The sequence below is a fragment of the Parasteatoda tepidariorum genome, chromosome 8, assembly GCF_982258835.1.
Source record: "Parasteatoda tepidariorum strain Cologne lab strain chromosome 8, Ptep-v5.0, whole genome shotgun sequence".
Taxonomy (NCBI): domain Eukaryota; kingdom Metazoa; phylum Arthropoda; class Arachnida; order Araneae; family Theridiidae; genus Parasteatoda; species Parasteatoda tepidariorum.
This window is the reverse complement of record NC_141762.1, coordinates 22,644,759-22,661,335: the sequence shown is the minus strand read 5'-3', so window position 1 is coordinate 22,661,335 and position 16,577 is coordinate 22,644,759. Positions and strand designations below refer to the sequence as shown.

The 16,577-nt window shown below is 33.9% G+C and overlaps 1 protein-coding gene and 3 non-coding genes across 4 annotated transcripts in view; 1 reads left to right on the top strand and 3 right to left on the bottom strand.

Annotated features, from left to right (window-relative positions):
- The window catches only part of LOC107442117 (alpha-catulin), a 313,254-nt gene that overhangs the window by 135,763 nt on the left and 160,914 nt on the right, over positions 1–16,577 (top strand). The window contains exon 2 of the mRNA XM_087149981.1: positions 4,727–4,913. Within this exon, the coding sequence (XP_087006107.1) occupies positions 4,727–4,913 (187 nt within the window). The remainder of the gene's footprint in view (positions 1–4,726; positions 4,914–16,577) is intronic.
- TRNAP-AGG (transfer RNA proline (anticodon AGG)) lies at positions 15,281–15,353 on the bottom strand. Its single transcript has one exon. It is a non-coding gene; the product is annotated as a tRNA-Pro (tRNA).
- Positions 16,179–16,250, bottom strand: TRNAP-AGG (transfer RNA proline (anticodon AGG)). Its single transcript has one exon. It is a non-coding gene; the product is annotated as a tRNA-Pro (tRNA).
- On the bottom strand, positions 16,477–16,548 carry TRNAP-AGG (transfer RNA proline (anticodon AGG)). The gene has a single exon. It is a non-coding gene; the product is annotated as a tRNA-Pro (tRNA).

The following is a 16,577-nucleotide window of genomic DNA, read 5'->3' as shown; positions in this document are numbered from 1 at the left end:
GATCCGAAGACATGCCATCACAATTTTGATCCTCTGCAGAAGGGATGGCATCCCCGCTTCGGTAGCCCGACGACCTGCACGCGAAGTCGAGCACTTTACGGTAGAACAGTTTAACGAGGACCAATACAGCACACCCTCGGTCCCTAAGCACACTGATTCAAGTGGTCACCCACCCGCACACTGGCCGCAGCCAGTGATGCTTGATTTCGGTGATCTGCTGGGAACCGTGTCTTAATGATCAGTCCACTGCGGGACTGTAATGTACTGAAATAGATGGAGTAAATGATAATATATTTTTAACACTTGATCTATTGTGGTACTAGTACTACTTTATTTACGTCGCTGTCTTCAAAATTTTAATCTCCTGCAGAGGGGATGTCTCCCTCAATTTCGTAGCTCGATGACCTGTTTGTGAAGTTGAACACTTAGAGGTAGTTTCGTTAAACTAGGACGGATACCACACACCCCGGTCATTTTGCAGGTAGATCGAAGTGGACAATCACGCCAGTGATACTTGCCAGTGATACTTACTTATCACTGCCATTGATACTTGACTTCGGTAAACTACTAAGAACGGTATCCAAATATCTGTCCAATGTGGGACATTGGCATAGTGTAAAACACTTTAAAAGAAGATTAAAAGAAAAATGCTAAATTTCAAATAGCCATTATTTTAATTAGTTATTGAAAATAACATATTAGAACAATGCTAAGGAGAGTATACATAGAATCCATCGATCCGCGCATAATTTACCAAAGCTCTACATTATAATAAAATAAAAAATATCATAAAAAATGCATATTATTTTAAATTTAAACTTTAGGATATTTTTCAAAAGTCCTGGAAATTTGAAAAGAAGGTTAAAGTATAAAATGTAATAATAATAATTAAATAAAGGTATAAACGGATGTATAACAAATGCATGGTTAATTATTTTAATAATAATAGATTTACAAACAGTTTAAATTCATACGCTTGCAGCGAATCAATTCCAGATCAATTCATTTATATTTTTAAACCATACCGTACCAACTCCAATGTTTTCAACAATGTTAAAAAAAAATGATATGGATTTTGTTCAGAGCACCAACAACCGTCGTCCAAATTTAAGAAACTCACACAAATAAAATGATTTCCAACAATTCCTTGAAATCGTGACAGAGAAAAGCAAACAACAAAAATCGAAATTTCTAACTAAAGCTCAAAGCTTTCTCGCTAAATCTTTTTGTTCGTACAAAATCTTCGAGTCTAAAGTTTCCTTTAACATTTTCTGTGACAAGCTTAACTATGCCTCGGTGTAACGTTTCTTATTAAGTTGCTCGAAAATGTCTTTTACAGTTGAAAAAGTTGGTTTAGAATTGCCTGTCAGCATGAAATAAAAAAAAATCAGGAGTTCTTTAAATTGTTACTTCATTTTGTTATAAAAGAAATGGTGAGTTCAGTAAAAAAAATCATTACGTGTCATTAAAACTGCAAGAAATCTTACTAACTCTAAAATCTTCCAACTATCTGCAAGAATGCTTACTTATCTCTAAAATCTAAAAAATCAATATATCACCGAATCTGGTAAAATTTTTTATGTATCTTCAAAATCAGAGGTGTGGAGTCAGTGGACTTTTTCTGAGAACTGCACTAAAAAGAATCCCGGTACGAAAAATTACGTTAAAGGTATCGCCACTTCGGGTGAATCAATCGTAACATCCATTTTACTGCAAAATCCTTTTCCAACAGTAAAATATTGTACAGTAATTTTTGCAGTACTATTTATTTAATTAGAACGATTTAGTTATATTACGGTAATTATTACTGTAAAAATGATGGTATCTCCGATTTTTTTTTTGCTCCGTAACATGTTCCAGTAAAAATCGATATTACGGTAAAAAAGTACCGGTTCACTGAGTGTCGGTACTTTTTACCATAATTTGATACAGAATCTTTTTCGGAGTTATACTATAGTTCAACTTAAACGAAAATACAGTCCAATTTAAAGTCTTAGTAAGATTGAAGCGAACTTGTATCCGCCTTAAAGTTATAAGTACTATTATGGCTTAAAGTTGAACTATTTATATTGAATCAAAGTACTGTAATCTTGAATGCTGGTATTTCTATCGTATTTCGCTCTGGAATTTTATACAGTGTACACTCTGATTTAAACGATATTCAAGTTTTCATCAGATCTGCTGAAATTATTAATATTATTGTTAAGTAAATTTTCATTTCTATTTATATATACGTTATACAAACATTTTCAGTCCCGCAGTGGACTGATCGTTAAGACACGGTTCCCAGTAGATCACCGAAGTCAAGCATCACTGGCTACGGTCAGTGTGCGGGTGGGTGACCACTTGGTCTGCGTAGGGACCGAGGGTGTGCGGTATTGGTCCTTGTTAAACTGTGCTACCGTAAAGTGCTCGACTTCGCGCGCAGGTCGTCGGGCTACCGAAGCGAGGGTGCCATCCCCTCCGCAGAGGATCAAAATTGTGATGGCATGTCTTCGGATCATCCCCCGGGATGTTTCCCAGACCGTCGCCAATAGCCCATTGTGCAGCTCTAGTGCGACGTAAATTAACAACAACAACAAACATTTTCAAACAACTTTATGCTTTTTTTTTAATCTCCCTAAATAGGAATTTAATAAATTTTGATAGCGATTTTTATTTCGGTTCATATACAGGGTGATTCTAAAAATATGGGCAAAATTTCAGGAAGTGATAGTACACACCCAAACAAACAATTTTTTATCAAAGAATGCATGGTCGAAAACAAAACGCAAAACCGCCAGAGGCCGTCAAAGTTTATGTTCTTATATGAGGCAAAAACATCCAAAGAACGATGAAGTTAAGCTATAAAAGCAAATTTAATGGCATGTGATAACAATAAGTGTTCAAAACAGTGGCCGGCAGCGGCTATACACGCAGTACAACGGCGAAGAAAAGATAGGCGAACTTTCTGAGACACACCTGCCATATCACGAACTTTCCCTGCAGCAGCCGAAAGCTTGGCAACAAGTAACGCAGCGCAGGAATGGAGCTTTCACGTTTGCATCAAACAACTTTCCAAATGCGCCAGCACCTTTGCGCTTTGTTTTCGACATTGCATTCTTTGATAAAAATTGTTTGCTTGGGTGTGTACTATCATTTCCTAAAATTTTGCCCACCTTTTTAGAATCACCCTGTATTTATTTGTATCATGTAATTAAGGTGTGTTTTAATGGAACTCCCTCCTGTCGGATTTGGTAGTGATCAGGGAACTGACTTCATATCAAAAAGTCTTCGGTTCGAATCCTGGAGAAGGCATGTACGTTCTTCCGTTCTCTGTGCCATCTGTCCTTACTGTGGGACGAACGTAATATTGTGCCTTTGAAAGGGAGGTTAACAAATATGCCCTACTGAGATTTGAATGACGAGCATTAATCGGGAGGGCAGAAATAATTATGGAACTCCCTGTTTTTAATGAGTCGTTGCACTCTACTAACATTGTTTCTTAGAAATATATTGATATGTAATTCTGAAGTGTCATTCTTTGGTTTGTTTTGATAATATTTTTAACTCGTCCAATTAAACATAATAAATAACGTTGTTGGAAAAACTCGAACAGATGATTTTTTTTTTCCGATTGCGTGGAAATGGAAATTTCAATAATGGATCTAACAGATATGGGACTCAACTTGAAAGCCTTCACTGTTTCATGTAAGGAAATATGAAAAATCTGAAAAAGTAACACATTTTTAAAAAAAAATTAAATATTTGAAAACGTTATTTCGTAGTTCTTTCCATATCTCAAAATTACAAAAAAGTAATTAATTGAGCATTCATGCTGCGTATATTAAGCACTAAAATTTAGAAATTTAACTACGATATTTTACAAATCACTTCATTTTTAATTAGACCACGTAATGACAATTAAAGAAATTATAAGGGTTTAAAAGTTTTCCTCTTTATCTTTAAAATTTTTATCCTTATTGTTCTGATTTTTGAGGCAGTGCAGCCAGCTGATTCCAAAAAATCAGAATATTGTAAAAATCTAGTAAAAAAATCCATACCATCGTTTTTAATATTTTTTTTACATAAATATTCAAACTTAATGTCTAATTGAAATCTTTTCGTCTCGATTGTTTATGAAAAAACAAAAGAATTACCAATTAAGTTGTTTAAAAGCAAAAGTGGAAAGAAATATATAATTAGCTGAAAATTTATCAACCCTTATAAGAGAGAAAGTTCACAGAGATGATTAAAGGTATAAAGTATGTGTGCATAAGTAGTTATAAAATTTCAAAAAAAAAGTAAATCCCCAGTAAGAATCATTCTTCTGTCAAAGGGTAATAGAGGTTAAGCATCCAAATTTTTCAGATCACTGTTATGATAGTGGCAATTTGGTCAGCATTGCCACCTTCCTTACCAGGCAAGCTGCTGCTTATGAGTGGGTTTCATGTTTCCATCGTAGATTTAACCATAATCATGCCCAATGGCAAATTCTTGCCTTAACCATTATGCTCTTATGGCTGTAAAAATGATAAGATTTGAAAAATGAGTTTTATAAGAAAAAAAATTGGTGGATTCACAATATTTAAGAAATGCTGTGTACCATTTTGAAAAAAAAAATTGGAACTAATTTTCAAAGAGAAAACTCAGTGGTTAACAGACTTTTTTATATTATTATTATCAATAAATATTTGACTTGTTATGGTCCGTGTCATTTTCTTATTTTTAAAATATTTTTTTACAGATGTCCTCGTATAATCCCAGGGAGCGGACACTTAGAGGAGATAAGGCTTTAAGTGCGATCGTTCGCTGTGGGCAGGCTGTCCATGTTGCCATCGAAAGATTCGTAACTCTGGGAGAGGCTCTGGCAGACGATAATTCTGAAATCAAAGTAGACATGTATGAAGCATGCCGAGATGCCAGAGCAGCTGGTAACTATTTAATTTAACCTTTAACTATTTCATTTACTTCAGGAATCCACTGCCTATATGACGAGGAATTATAGACATTATTTTATTGTTGTTTCTGTTAGTATTTAATATAGTTTGTATTTAGAACCAGTCCCAAAAGTCAATTAACGGCGTATTTTCTGTTTTTCTCATATTATAGAATTTAAAACTGTTGATGCAGTTTTTGTGGTAATGAAATTTTTATAAGAGAATTGACTTTAAAATGGGTCCTTAAATTGTTAAGAATTTGGTATCCTGTTGAACTATATTATCGTAGTATCAGCAGCCTTAAAGCTGATAATTTAAACCTTATTATTATTTTGCTAGTTTTTATTACGCGATATTATGGTTAAACTTGATCGACAACATTTAAATAAGATCCACTTTCACGAATTCCGCCTCTTATTACTTTTCGAATATTATTTTTCAACATTAAAGGGATATTTCTGAGAATGTGGGTCAAAAAATTAGTTCAATAATTTTTCAGTCACTATTTAAAAAGATTACAAAGTGTTCCTTTCGTTAATCAGCAATATTTTAGAATTTGAATAGGCGTGATAAGTTTCTGTGGTATATTCGAAAATAATAACACCATAACATATCTTTAAAAAAATATTTTTTAACTTTTTTTAAACACTAAAACCTTCATTGGTTATACTTTACCGGGCTGCATACAACACGGTTGAACCTATGCTATTTTCGAATATTAAAAAAAGAAAAAAAAATTAAAATTTTTCATGAAGTTTTGAAAGAAAATTATGCATAAAGTTTTAAACAGAAAAATACGATCGAAAACGTTAAAAATTCTTCGAAACTTGCGCATCTCTGATGACCATACTTGAACCTTTTTAAAAATGTGTCGTTTTGAAAACAAGCAGAAAAAAGGTGAAAATTGGTACTTTACATAAAGGTTTGAAGTTAAACTATATTTAATGTCTTTCAGAACAATGCACTCAAACATGTTTAAATTTCCACGATATTTGATGAAAAAGATAATTAAAAAAAATTTTTTTGTTTGTCTGCTATTTTTTGTTTAATATATATTCTCCAGGTTGAAACTTTAAAGGAAAATTGAGTCGGATCTCAGTATGGGATTTACTTGTATAATACACTGATGTGCAAAACGTAAGCAACAAGTGCGTTTTTTGTCATAACTCTACAAGAAATTATCCGATTGACTTGAAATTTGAATATGATGTACATTATTTTGTACTTAAACGATGGTCGCCGATGACTAACTTTTAAAGGTATGCAGCGTTCAGGACGTCTAGCAAATAAGCCACCTTTATGGAGGCGTCTGGTCACTGTAAATCTTGATACTTGTCATTTTGTGGCTGTGCACAGTTGCAGAGATATGGCGCTCGCTGACTGAAAACGGTTTCTTTTCGCCTGGTGGACAATGTAATGGTCATCTCTTGGTGTTGTTTTCCTTGGACGGCCACCACCAACCTTCCAAACAGCTGTACCAGTAGTTTTAAAGGCATTCCAAGCACGAGAAACAACACTTTTGTTGATCCCGAACTCTTCGGCAACACTGGTCACACTACGCCCCTCCTCAAGCTTCCCAATCATTCTTCCTCGAGTAAAGTCGTCTAAATGATTTCTTGAAGACATGTTTCACAAAACAAATCACTTACACTTGCAGCGAATGTCTTTAACTACGGTGATCTTCATCCTTTTATAACAGCTTTGACCGACCCACAAAGTTTACGTACACTTACATCACCTTCGACGTTTTACTTCTAAAATTTGCATACAAATAATCTTTCTACTGAATTACGTGCATATTATACTGCAATTTCATGGCTATCTTATACTTTGTTGGGGAGCTGTGGCCGAAAAACCACTTGTTGCTTAGGTTTTGCACACCAGTGTATATAGTTTTACCTCAAACATTTATAAGGTTGTATATGTTATGTTTCTTTTAGTTTTGTTCTTTTAGTGACATTACCTGAAATACATTCTCCCGATATATCCCACCCTGAAGTTTGTCGAAAGTGAAATGCGACTCCACGGTAGACACTTCCCAATATACCCTATACTGATGTTTTCGAAGATTATGTGCCTCTGTCCGGTATATATATATATGCCCAGTTTACCCTGCACTGACATTTTTTAATGTTAGGCATCACTGCCCTGTGTATATTTGTCTGGCACACCCTAAACTGATATTTCTTTAAGGTTAAATGATATTGCCAGGCTAACCCTGCACTGATGTTTCTAAGAATAAGTGCCACTGCCCGTTATATTCTAACACAGTATACTGTAGTGTAGTTGTATACCTCTATTGATCAGTAAAGAAACTACACCGGTGGATTGCATAATGGGACAGTAAGATTTAAAAAGCGAAGAATTTGTTATGCACAAAGGAAAAAAAAAATCATGCATAAATTATATAGTTTAAATAAGTTTTTGGCAAGTATAAATCTCTTCAAACAAATTTTTTTTTTTTTTTTTAACTATTCCTGCTTTTTTGGAAATTTCTAATGAAGAGTTTCCTTTCACACAACGAATATCATGAATGTTATGTTAGGTTATATCAGGTACTAGAAATCCAAATTTTGTGATAATTTCTCAAGAATACAGTTTATGCGTGCGCAAGGAGAATATTTGTAATGTATACTTAATAATCATTTATTTATGTACCTACGTTTACCAAGTTTAAATTCAAGGAAATTTCTATTTGTTTATTTAATTACAGTTAATATTTTTTATAATTAAATTGACCTGAAATATTATTGAAGTATTTAAAACAATGAAATATTTACACCGAAAGTCTTGTTTCCAGGTTGATTGTACAAGTGTATTGCTTTTATTTGAAAAAACATAGATCCCTGTCCTTTAAATTGACAGCTTTATGCCTTTACCAAACGGGAAAAAAATCTGATAAAATTACCGTACTGTATGTTAATGACATTTCTGGTAAAGAAGAAAAACATGACTCGGGTTAATAAAGCCACAATATTGAAATCATTCATTTGGTAATTTTTTCCTTAAAATGGTAAAGATTAACCGGAAACTCTGGTTTTTAAAATCATAGTTCCCATTACCATGCATTTCGCAAAAAAAATATAGAAGTGAAAACCAAATTTAACCGACTATTTGGTTTTTTGTCCATGCTCTAAGGTATCATGATAAAATTGCCAAATATTTAAACATTTCATCACATATTAAAAATAATAATAATATTATAATAATATTATAGTTTTAAATATATAATAATAATTATAATATTATAATTATGATATAGTTTTAAATATATAAAAATAATAATATTATGGGTAATACTTACCATATTCTGGTAGTTTCTGCAACATTCCTTTACTCAGCGCACTGTGTCGTCTTAAAAATTGTGCTTAAACCATCATTATGCCTATTTGAATACGATTTATTGCTCAAGGCATTAACGATTCATGAAATAACATTTACAAAAACAAATAACATTTAATAACGTTCATAAAATGCAATTTCGATTCACAAAATAACATTTTAAAATTTTACGAAATATTTAACTTCTTCCTGTCTCAAAGTGATTTGCAAAAATAACTTTTTCTGAGTTTGTTTAGGAATTTTAAATACCTTAAGAATAAAACATAGTAATAGTGTTTCTAAATGTAAAACACAATAAATTTAAGAACAGCATATTCAATAAGTTATTTAGTTTCCTTATTATTTAGTACTCAGGAGCGTGATCGAAAAATAATAAGGTTCTATTTGCGAAGAACTTTAAACAATGTCGAAAGAGTAAATCTCCACTACAGCTGGGTCCCCGTGGAGATAATTAGAGCTTTAAGTGACAAATAGCAACGCTAAGTGGGACTGCTTGTTAAAGTAGTTGGAGAAAATTGCCTTTTAACTTTTAGTTAAAATTCGCATCCATTCACTGAATTTCGTGACGATTGTGAATATATTAGCATGTATTTATGAAAATATTTAAAGAAAGAAAACTCAATATGAATTTTTGGCTCTTTATTTTTAAAATTATTAATTTTTGGAACATTTATGACATGGAGTAATCCTAATTTATATAAACGTATGGGGTCGGGATAGCCTGGTAGGGAGTTCGAATATAGCTGGCTGACGGTATAGTAAATTCTGGCTGCCGCATGTTAAATCTGCTGGGTCACAAAGTCCTCCATATTTCCATAACAAATTATGCTTCTGGTTGTACTGAATTGAAGATTGATCGTCTCTGGTTCCATTCAAAATTACGATTTGCGGATTAATAAATAGATGCATGAATGGGTCAGCCCTATAAACGGGTGTGACGTATACGTTAGGCAGAAGTCGAAGTCTTGGCCATAGATGGCGCCACTGGAAAACAAGAACAATCACAACCCCAGTGCCTTAATAGCCTACGGCAACAACAACGTATAAACGTACAGTGCGCAGAAAAGGGAACATCCGGAAAAGTTTTCGATCTAATCATCGGATTATCAACTTCTCAGGACTCAGTCTTAATAGTTCTATATTTCAGAATGATATTTTATTTTATAATCAGCTTTGAACAGCCACCCAATTCAGAGTTCATAGCTATCAATGTTCACCTCCGCAGCCTTGTTTTTTAAGCCCTATCCAGAAGACAGCGAAACTCCTGCATTGGGACACGAAGGACTGTTTGAATATAACTAACCCGTATTTGTGTCACATGGAGAGGAAAACCATGAAAACCAGCCAGAGTAAACCCGATTTCAAGGGGATTCTAACTTTTGATCCCTCTACCATTGACGATATTTTTTGTCAGCATTGTGTTCGGTGTGAGCCGGGAACAAAGCTCGTATCAAGCAGCCACCGCTGGGATTTGAACCCGAGGAAGCAAATTGGGAAGTGAACGCTCTATCCTCTGAGTCCCTAAAACATAATAAAACTAATTCAAGAAAGAGAAAAACTATTTCCTTTTTTAATTGTTGTGATGATATAAGTCTCGCGCAAAAGTATTATTAACTAATATCGCCTTATTTCGTCTTCCTAAAGGTCTGGTTTCTTAGGACAAGCGCCTTATCTGGGCGTCAGCGGGACGTCAACGTCCCGCTGACGCCAACAAAATACTGGTTTGTTAGCTCAAGGCCTGGTTTCTTAGAACTAACGCCTTATCTGGGCGTCAGCGGAAAGTTGACGTAGATCTGACGCCAAAAAAATACTTTTTTGTTAGCTCAGCGTGAGCAGTCGGTCCAACGCAGACATTATCTCTCATTGCGCATGCGTTAATAACGTAAACAAATATTTATTTTGAATTTGTATTGATTTTGTTATTGTCGACCAGTGTTTTAGAGAGTAAATAATGACTTTGTCCAAGAAAAAACACATTATAGCTGAGCTAAATGAAGAGTGCTATGTTTAATGAAGAAGCTATGTTTAATGTCAAAATCAAAATCTTGGCTGATTTCAATGTGCTGTTGGATGTTGTCCGCCATTGCTTCTGTGGTTAACGTCACGCTGTAATCCAACTGCAGTTGAGTTGGACGGCAATTGAAGTTCAAGATAAGCGTTCGATGACGTATACTATCAAACTCACAAATAAACCAATCAGAGGTTAGCGCTGATTTCCAGCTGACGCCGACGTTTAAGGTCTGGTTTCTTAGGACAAGCGCCTTATCTGGGCGTCAGCGGGACGTCAACGTCACGCTGACGCCAACAAAATACTGGTTTGTTAGCTCAAGGCCTGGTTTCTTAGAACTAACGCCTTATCTGGGCGTCAGCGGAAAGTTGACGTAGATCTGACGCCAAAAAAATACTTTTTTGTTAGCTCAGCGTGAGCAGTCGGTCCAACGCAGACATTATCTCTCATTGCGCATGCGTTAATAACGTAAACAAATATTTATTTTGAATTTGTATTGATTTTGTTATTGTCGACCAGTGTTTTAGAGAACAAATAATGACTTTGTTCAAGAAAAAACACATTATAGCTGAGCTAAATGAAGAGTGCTATGTTTAATGAAGAAGCTATGTTTAATGTCAAAATCAAAATCTTGGCTGATTTCAATGTGCTGTTGGATGTTGTCCGCCATTGCTTCTGTGGTTAACGTCACGCTGTAATCCAACTGCAGTTGAGTTGGACGGCAATTGAAGTTCAAGATAAGCGTTCGATGACGTATACTATCAAACTCACAAATAAACCAATCAGAGGTTAGCGCTGATTTCCAGCTGACGCCGACGTTTAGGACGACAGGCTAAAGGTCTGGTTTCTTAGGACAAGCGCCTTATCTGGGCGTCAGCGGGACGTCAACGTCACGCTGACGCCAACAAAATACTGGTTTGTTAGCTCAAGGCCTGGTTTCTTAGAACTAACGCCTTATCTGGGCGTCAGCGGAAAGTTGACGTAGATCTGACGCCAAAAAAATACTTTTTTGTTAGCTCAGCGTGAGCAGTCGGTCCAACGCAGACATTATCTCTCATTGCGCATGCGTTAATAACGTAAACAAATATTTATTTTGAATTTGTATTGATTTTGTTATTGTCGACCAGTGTTTTAGAGAACAAATAATGACTTTGTTCAAGAAAAAACACATTATAGCTGAGCTAAATGAAGAGTGCTATGTTTAATGAAGAAGCTATGTTTAATGTCAAAATCAAAATCTTGGCTGATTTCAATGTGCTGTTGGATGTTGTCCGCCATTGCTTCTGTGGTTAACGTCACGCTGTAATCCAACTGCAGTTGAGTTGGACGGCAATTGAAGTTCAAGATAAGCGTTCGATGACGTATACTATCAAACTCACAAATAAACCAATCAGAGGTTAGCGCTGATTTCCAGCTGACGCCGACGTTTAGGACGACAGGCTAAGAAACCAGGCCTTAAGAAACCAGGCCTTTAGGACGACAGGCTAAGAAACCAGGCCTTAAGTTTCATTTTTTTGCAAATACAGTTGAACATTTTCCAAATACAGGGAATCGTGCATTTCTTTACGATTATTAACAAAAGGTGCCACGTAATATTATATTTATTATAAATTTTATAAACGAAATGTTGCCTTTTTTAAAAAATTATCACTTTCTGAGTAATCATGGGGCAGTTTTAACGGAATACGAGCCTAGTATTTAAATTAAGAAAATTAGTATTATTATGAAATTTTAATTGTTGAAAAATTCATTGATTTTATTCTACACAGAAAACAAAAGTATCGTCAGAACTTCTGGACTGTGTTAAATTTTTCCCTGTTTGTGGCTCTTTATGACCACTAAAATCTTGGTAATTTTTACCGGAGTGCTTGGGTAATGATTTTGGTAAAATTAGCTGTTAAGTAAGGTTTTATTTGATGAAATTTGTCGAATTTGGTAACATCTGGTAATTTTATCATGAAACCTTAGAGCATGGCATAAAAACCACATATTCTTTCTAATGTACTTTTCAGACTTGTAGTTTTTACTAAATGTGTGGTAATAAGAACTATAGCTTAGAAAAAAAGAATGTTTGGTTAACCGTTACTCATATGAATAGAAAAACCACAAAATGAATGGTTTAAATACCGTATGTTTTGGTCTTATTAGTAGTAATGTTTACCAGAAATGTCATTAACATATAATACGGTGTTTTTACAAGAAATTTTTCTCCATGCATTGAATAAATGGAAATTTTATTAAACATATCTTGAAGCATTTTATGAAAAAACAATTTTGATCAAGCAATATTTTTTAAATATATTTTGACAAATATTTTAGGAGCTCTAATAACTGCAATAAATTTTAAAGAGTTCGGATCTTAAAATATCTAATTTAATGGAATTGAAAAAAGAATAGTGCTTTTTTGTGAGCAATAATAATGGAATCAAAGCGAAACATTGATATTCGATTCCCATTTTCCCTTTAAAGTAGCAGCCTTTATTCTTCATTTATGGAAATGCAAAACAATCAGCGGAGCTTTGTGGAATAAAATAGATCATTTATCATTGCAAAATCTTTTAACTTTTTCAACGAAACTTGACATCAAATAAAAGGGAACATTTAATCCGTAAATCTGTTTTTATATAAATATTTTGGGAGCTCCATTGACTGGAAAAAAGCAGACATCATAGTACTATATTTGCAGTTTGTATTGATGTATTTTCGCATATATATTATTGGTTTTAACTCTTGCGTCCTTATTTTTAAAACAAATATTAAAAATCTAATGTGAAGCAAGCAAAATAAAATGCTAATTTATATTATGGAAATGTAAATTATTTTTTTGAAATTGTTGCACGAATGGCCCGTTTAATAAGTTGAAACAAAATATTTTTATTTTATTTCAAGTATATTTTTAAGTTATTTCAAACTTTCTTATTTTATTAGGAGGGAAACTTATTCTTTTAAAAATTATAGCACAAATGACACATTTAATGAGTTCAACCAAATTAGTTGTATTTTATTTCAAGTACATTTTCTTATTTTATTTCAATATTTGTTTTTTAATTAGGCGTGTAAATTATTTTTTTGATATTGTAGCACAAATGATCCGTTTAATGACTTGAAATTTATTTTATTTCAAGTATATTTTTCATGTTATTTTAATATTTCTTATTTTATAAGGCGTGTAAGTTATTTTATTTTTAAATTGTAGCACAAATGACCGGTTTAATAAGTTAAAACAAACTATTTTTATTTTATTCCAAGTATATTTTTTAAGTTATTTCAATACTTTTTTTTTTGTTAGGCGTGTAAATTATTTGTTTGATATTGTAGCACAAATGACCCGCTTAATGACTTAAAATTTTTTCAAAATTTTATTTCAAGTACAATCGATTGATATATTTTTGCTTTTTTTCTCGGTAGAAGTGACAAGAAAATAACATTTGAGAAAAATGACATATAAGTGCATTTTTTTTGTTGAAAATTTTACTTTCCAACACTATGTAACGATAGCCTTTCATTGTATAAACGTTTTTATCTCACGTGATCACGTGTTTTTATCTCACGTGATCTTTTCATATTTTTAAAAATTTCGATGAAAACCAGGATTAACATCTGGTAACATCTTATCTCTGAAACTCCTATTTTTCAGTTTATAAATTTTTTAATACTTTTCAAGAATGCAAGCTTATAAAAGAAAATTTGGGGATAGATAATTTTTTCCGAAACATTGGATAAAAAACTACTATTGAAAGCAAAAAAAAATAACAAAAAGTATTTAAAGTTGTAATAAGTATCGAAAAAACAATTTAATCCAATACCCACTCAATTGACACTCGTCTTTTAGGTATCAGTTGGGCAGGCATGTTAGCCACGCCGTCAGGGGCACCATATCAGGTGGGCCAACGTTGCTCCCGCAGTAAGGACAGATAGTACAGAGGGAAAGAAAAGACAGATAATTCAGAAGAGCCATACAGATATAAAAGACAATGAAAAAAATAATGAAAAAAATAATGAAAGAATACCTCGGCCGTTCTGGGATTCGAACCTTTATAATATGAGGTTAGACCTCTGGCCCCTTCAATCAGTCCAAATCGAACAAATTAGAATTTTGAAGGAGAAAAAAAAGAAAAACCTCGTGTTGCTTGTAAGAAAATGGTCCTTTAAGCACATCAAATTCTTTATCTCATCAAATTCTTCAGCGCACCAATCTTTATGTTTAACATTTTAGTTCCATATGTTAATCATCAACTCCATCATTGGTTGTCGTCATTACTAGATAATGGCTATAGCTTGTAAAACACATTTTTCGTTAAATTTTTATATTTCTACCAATTATATTTGAAATTTTATCATTGATGTCCAGTAAAGTTTCTAATTCTGCACTCCGACTTTTTCTGAAATTTTTTTATAAGTAACTTGCAACTCTATACTCATGGGTTGCTTAGCAAATATTCCCAAGCATGAATAACAACTAAGCTATGATAATAAGTTACAGAAATAATAATATTTCATTATTTCAACTGCTATTTTCTAATAATTGTATGCAACGAACTCAAATTGTCTTACGTTTTAGTTATTGTTTCAGATTTACCTATTTTGAAAACGGATTTTTTGATAAGTATCAATGTAATAAAAATTTTCTGCGGGAATTTAATTAGGAGAAAAATAATCATATGTTTCTTAAAAAGCTTGAAACATATATATTTTGGCAAAAAATATAACCTCGGGAACGGCCGGGAATTGAACCCGGGAACTCTCGCACCCGAAGCGAGAATCATACCCCCAGACAACCGTGCCGCAACTCTACTGCTTTCGAATGATTTCGAAATACTATTTTTATTTCCTGCCGGTTCAGAAAGTTTACTTATTGACCAGGTGCTTAAGAATATAGCTATAGTTTCACACTTTTTAAAGACCAATGTTTGATGTAGAAATAAACGGAAGCAGTTTTGACATTTTTTAGGAAAATAATCATATCTTTAAAAAAAAACGTGCGGCAACTTCTTTTTACAAAACAAAAACAAGGTCACGGCCGGGAATTGAACCCGGGACCTCTCGCACCCTAAGCGAGAATCATACCCCTAGACCACCGTGCCGCAACGCTATTGCTTTCGAATGATATCGAAATACTATTTTTATTTCCTGCCGGTTCAGAAAGTTTACTTATTGACCAGGTGCTTAAGAATATAGCTATAGTTTCACACTTTTTAAAGACCAATGTTTGATGTAGAAATAAACGGAAGCAGTTTTGACATTTTTCAGGAAAATAATCATATCTTTAAAAAAAAACGTGCGGCAACTACTTTTTGCAAAACAAAAACAAGGGCACGGCCGGGAATTGAACCCGTGACCTCTCGCACCCTTAGCGAGAATCATACCCCTAGACCACCGTGCCGCAACACTACTGCTTTCGAATGATTTCGAAATACTATTTTTATTTCCTGCCGGTTCAGAAAGTTTACTTATTGACCAGGTGCTTAAGAATATAGCTATAGTTTCACACTTTTTAAAGACCAATGTTTGATGTAGAAATAAACGGAAGCAGTTTTGACATTTTTCAGGAAAATAATCATATCTTTAAAAAAAAACGTGCGGCAACTACTTTTTGCAAAACAAAAACAAGGGCACGGCCGGGAATTGAACCCGTGACCTCTCGCACCCTTAGCGAGAATCATACCCCTAGACCACCGTGCCGCAACACTACTGCTTTCGAATGATTTCGAAATACTATTTTTATTTCCTGCCGGTTCAGAAAGTTTACTTATTGACCAGGTGCTTAAGAATATAGCTATAGTTTCACACTTTTTAAAGACCAATGTTTGATGTAGAAATAAACGGAAGCAGTTTTGACATTTTTCAGGAAAATAATCATATCTTTAAAAAAAAACGTGCGGCAACTACTTTTTGCAAAACAAAAACAAGGGCACGGCCGGGAATTGAACCCGGGACCTCTCGCACCCTAAGCGAGAATCATACCCCTAGACCACCGTGCCGCAACACTACTGCTTTCGAATGATTTCGAAATACTATTTTTATTTCCTGCCGGTTCAGAAAGTTTACTTATTGACCAGGTGCTTAAGAATATAGCTATAGTTTCACACTTTTTAAAGACCAATGTTTGATGTAGAAATAAACGGAAGCAGTTTTGACATTTTTCAGGAAAATAATCATATCTTTAAAAAAAACGTGCGGCAACTACTTTTTGCAAAACAAAAACAAGGGCACGGCCGGGAATTGAACCCGGGACCTCTCGCACCCTAAGCGAGAATCATACCCCTAGACCACCGTGCCGCAACACTACTGCTTTCGAATGATTTCGA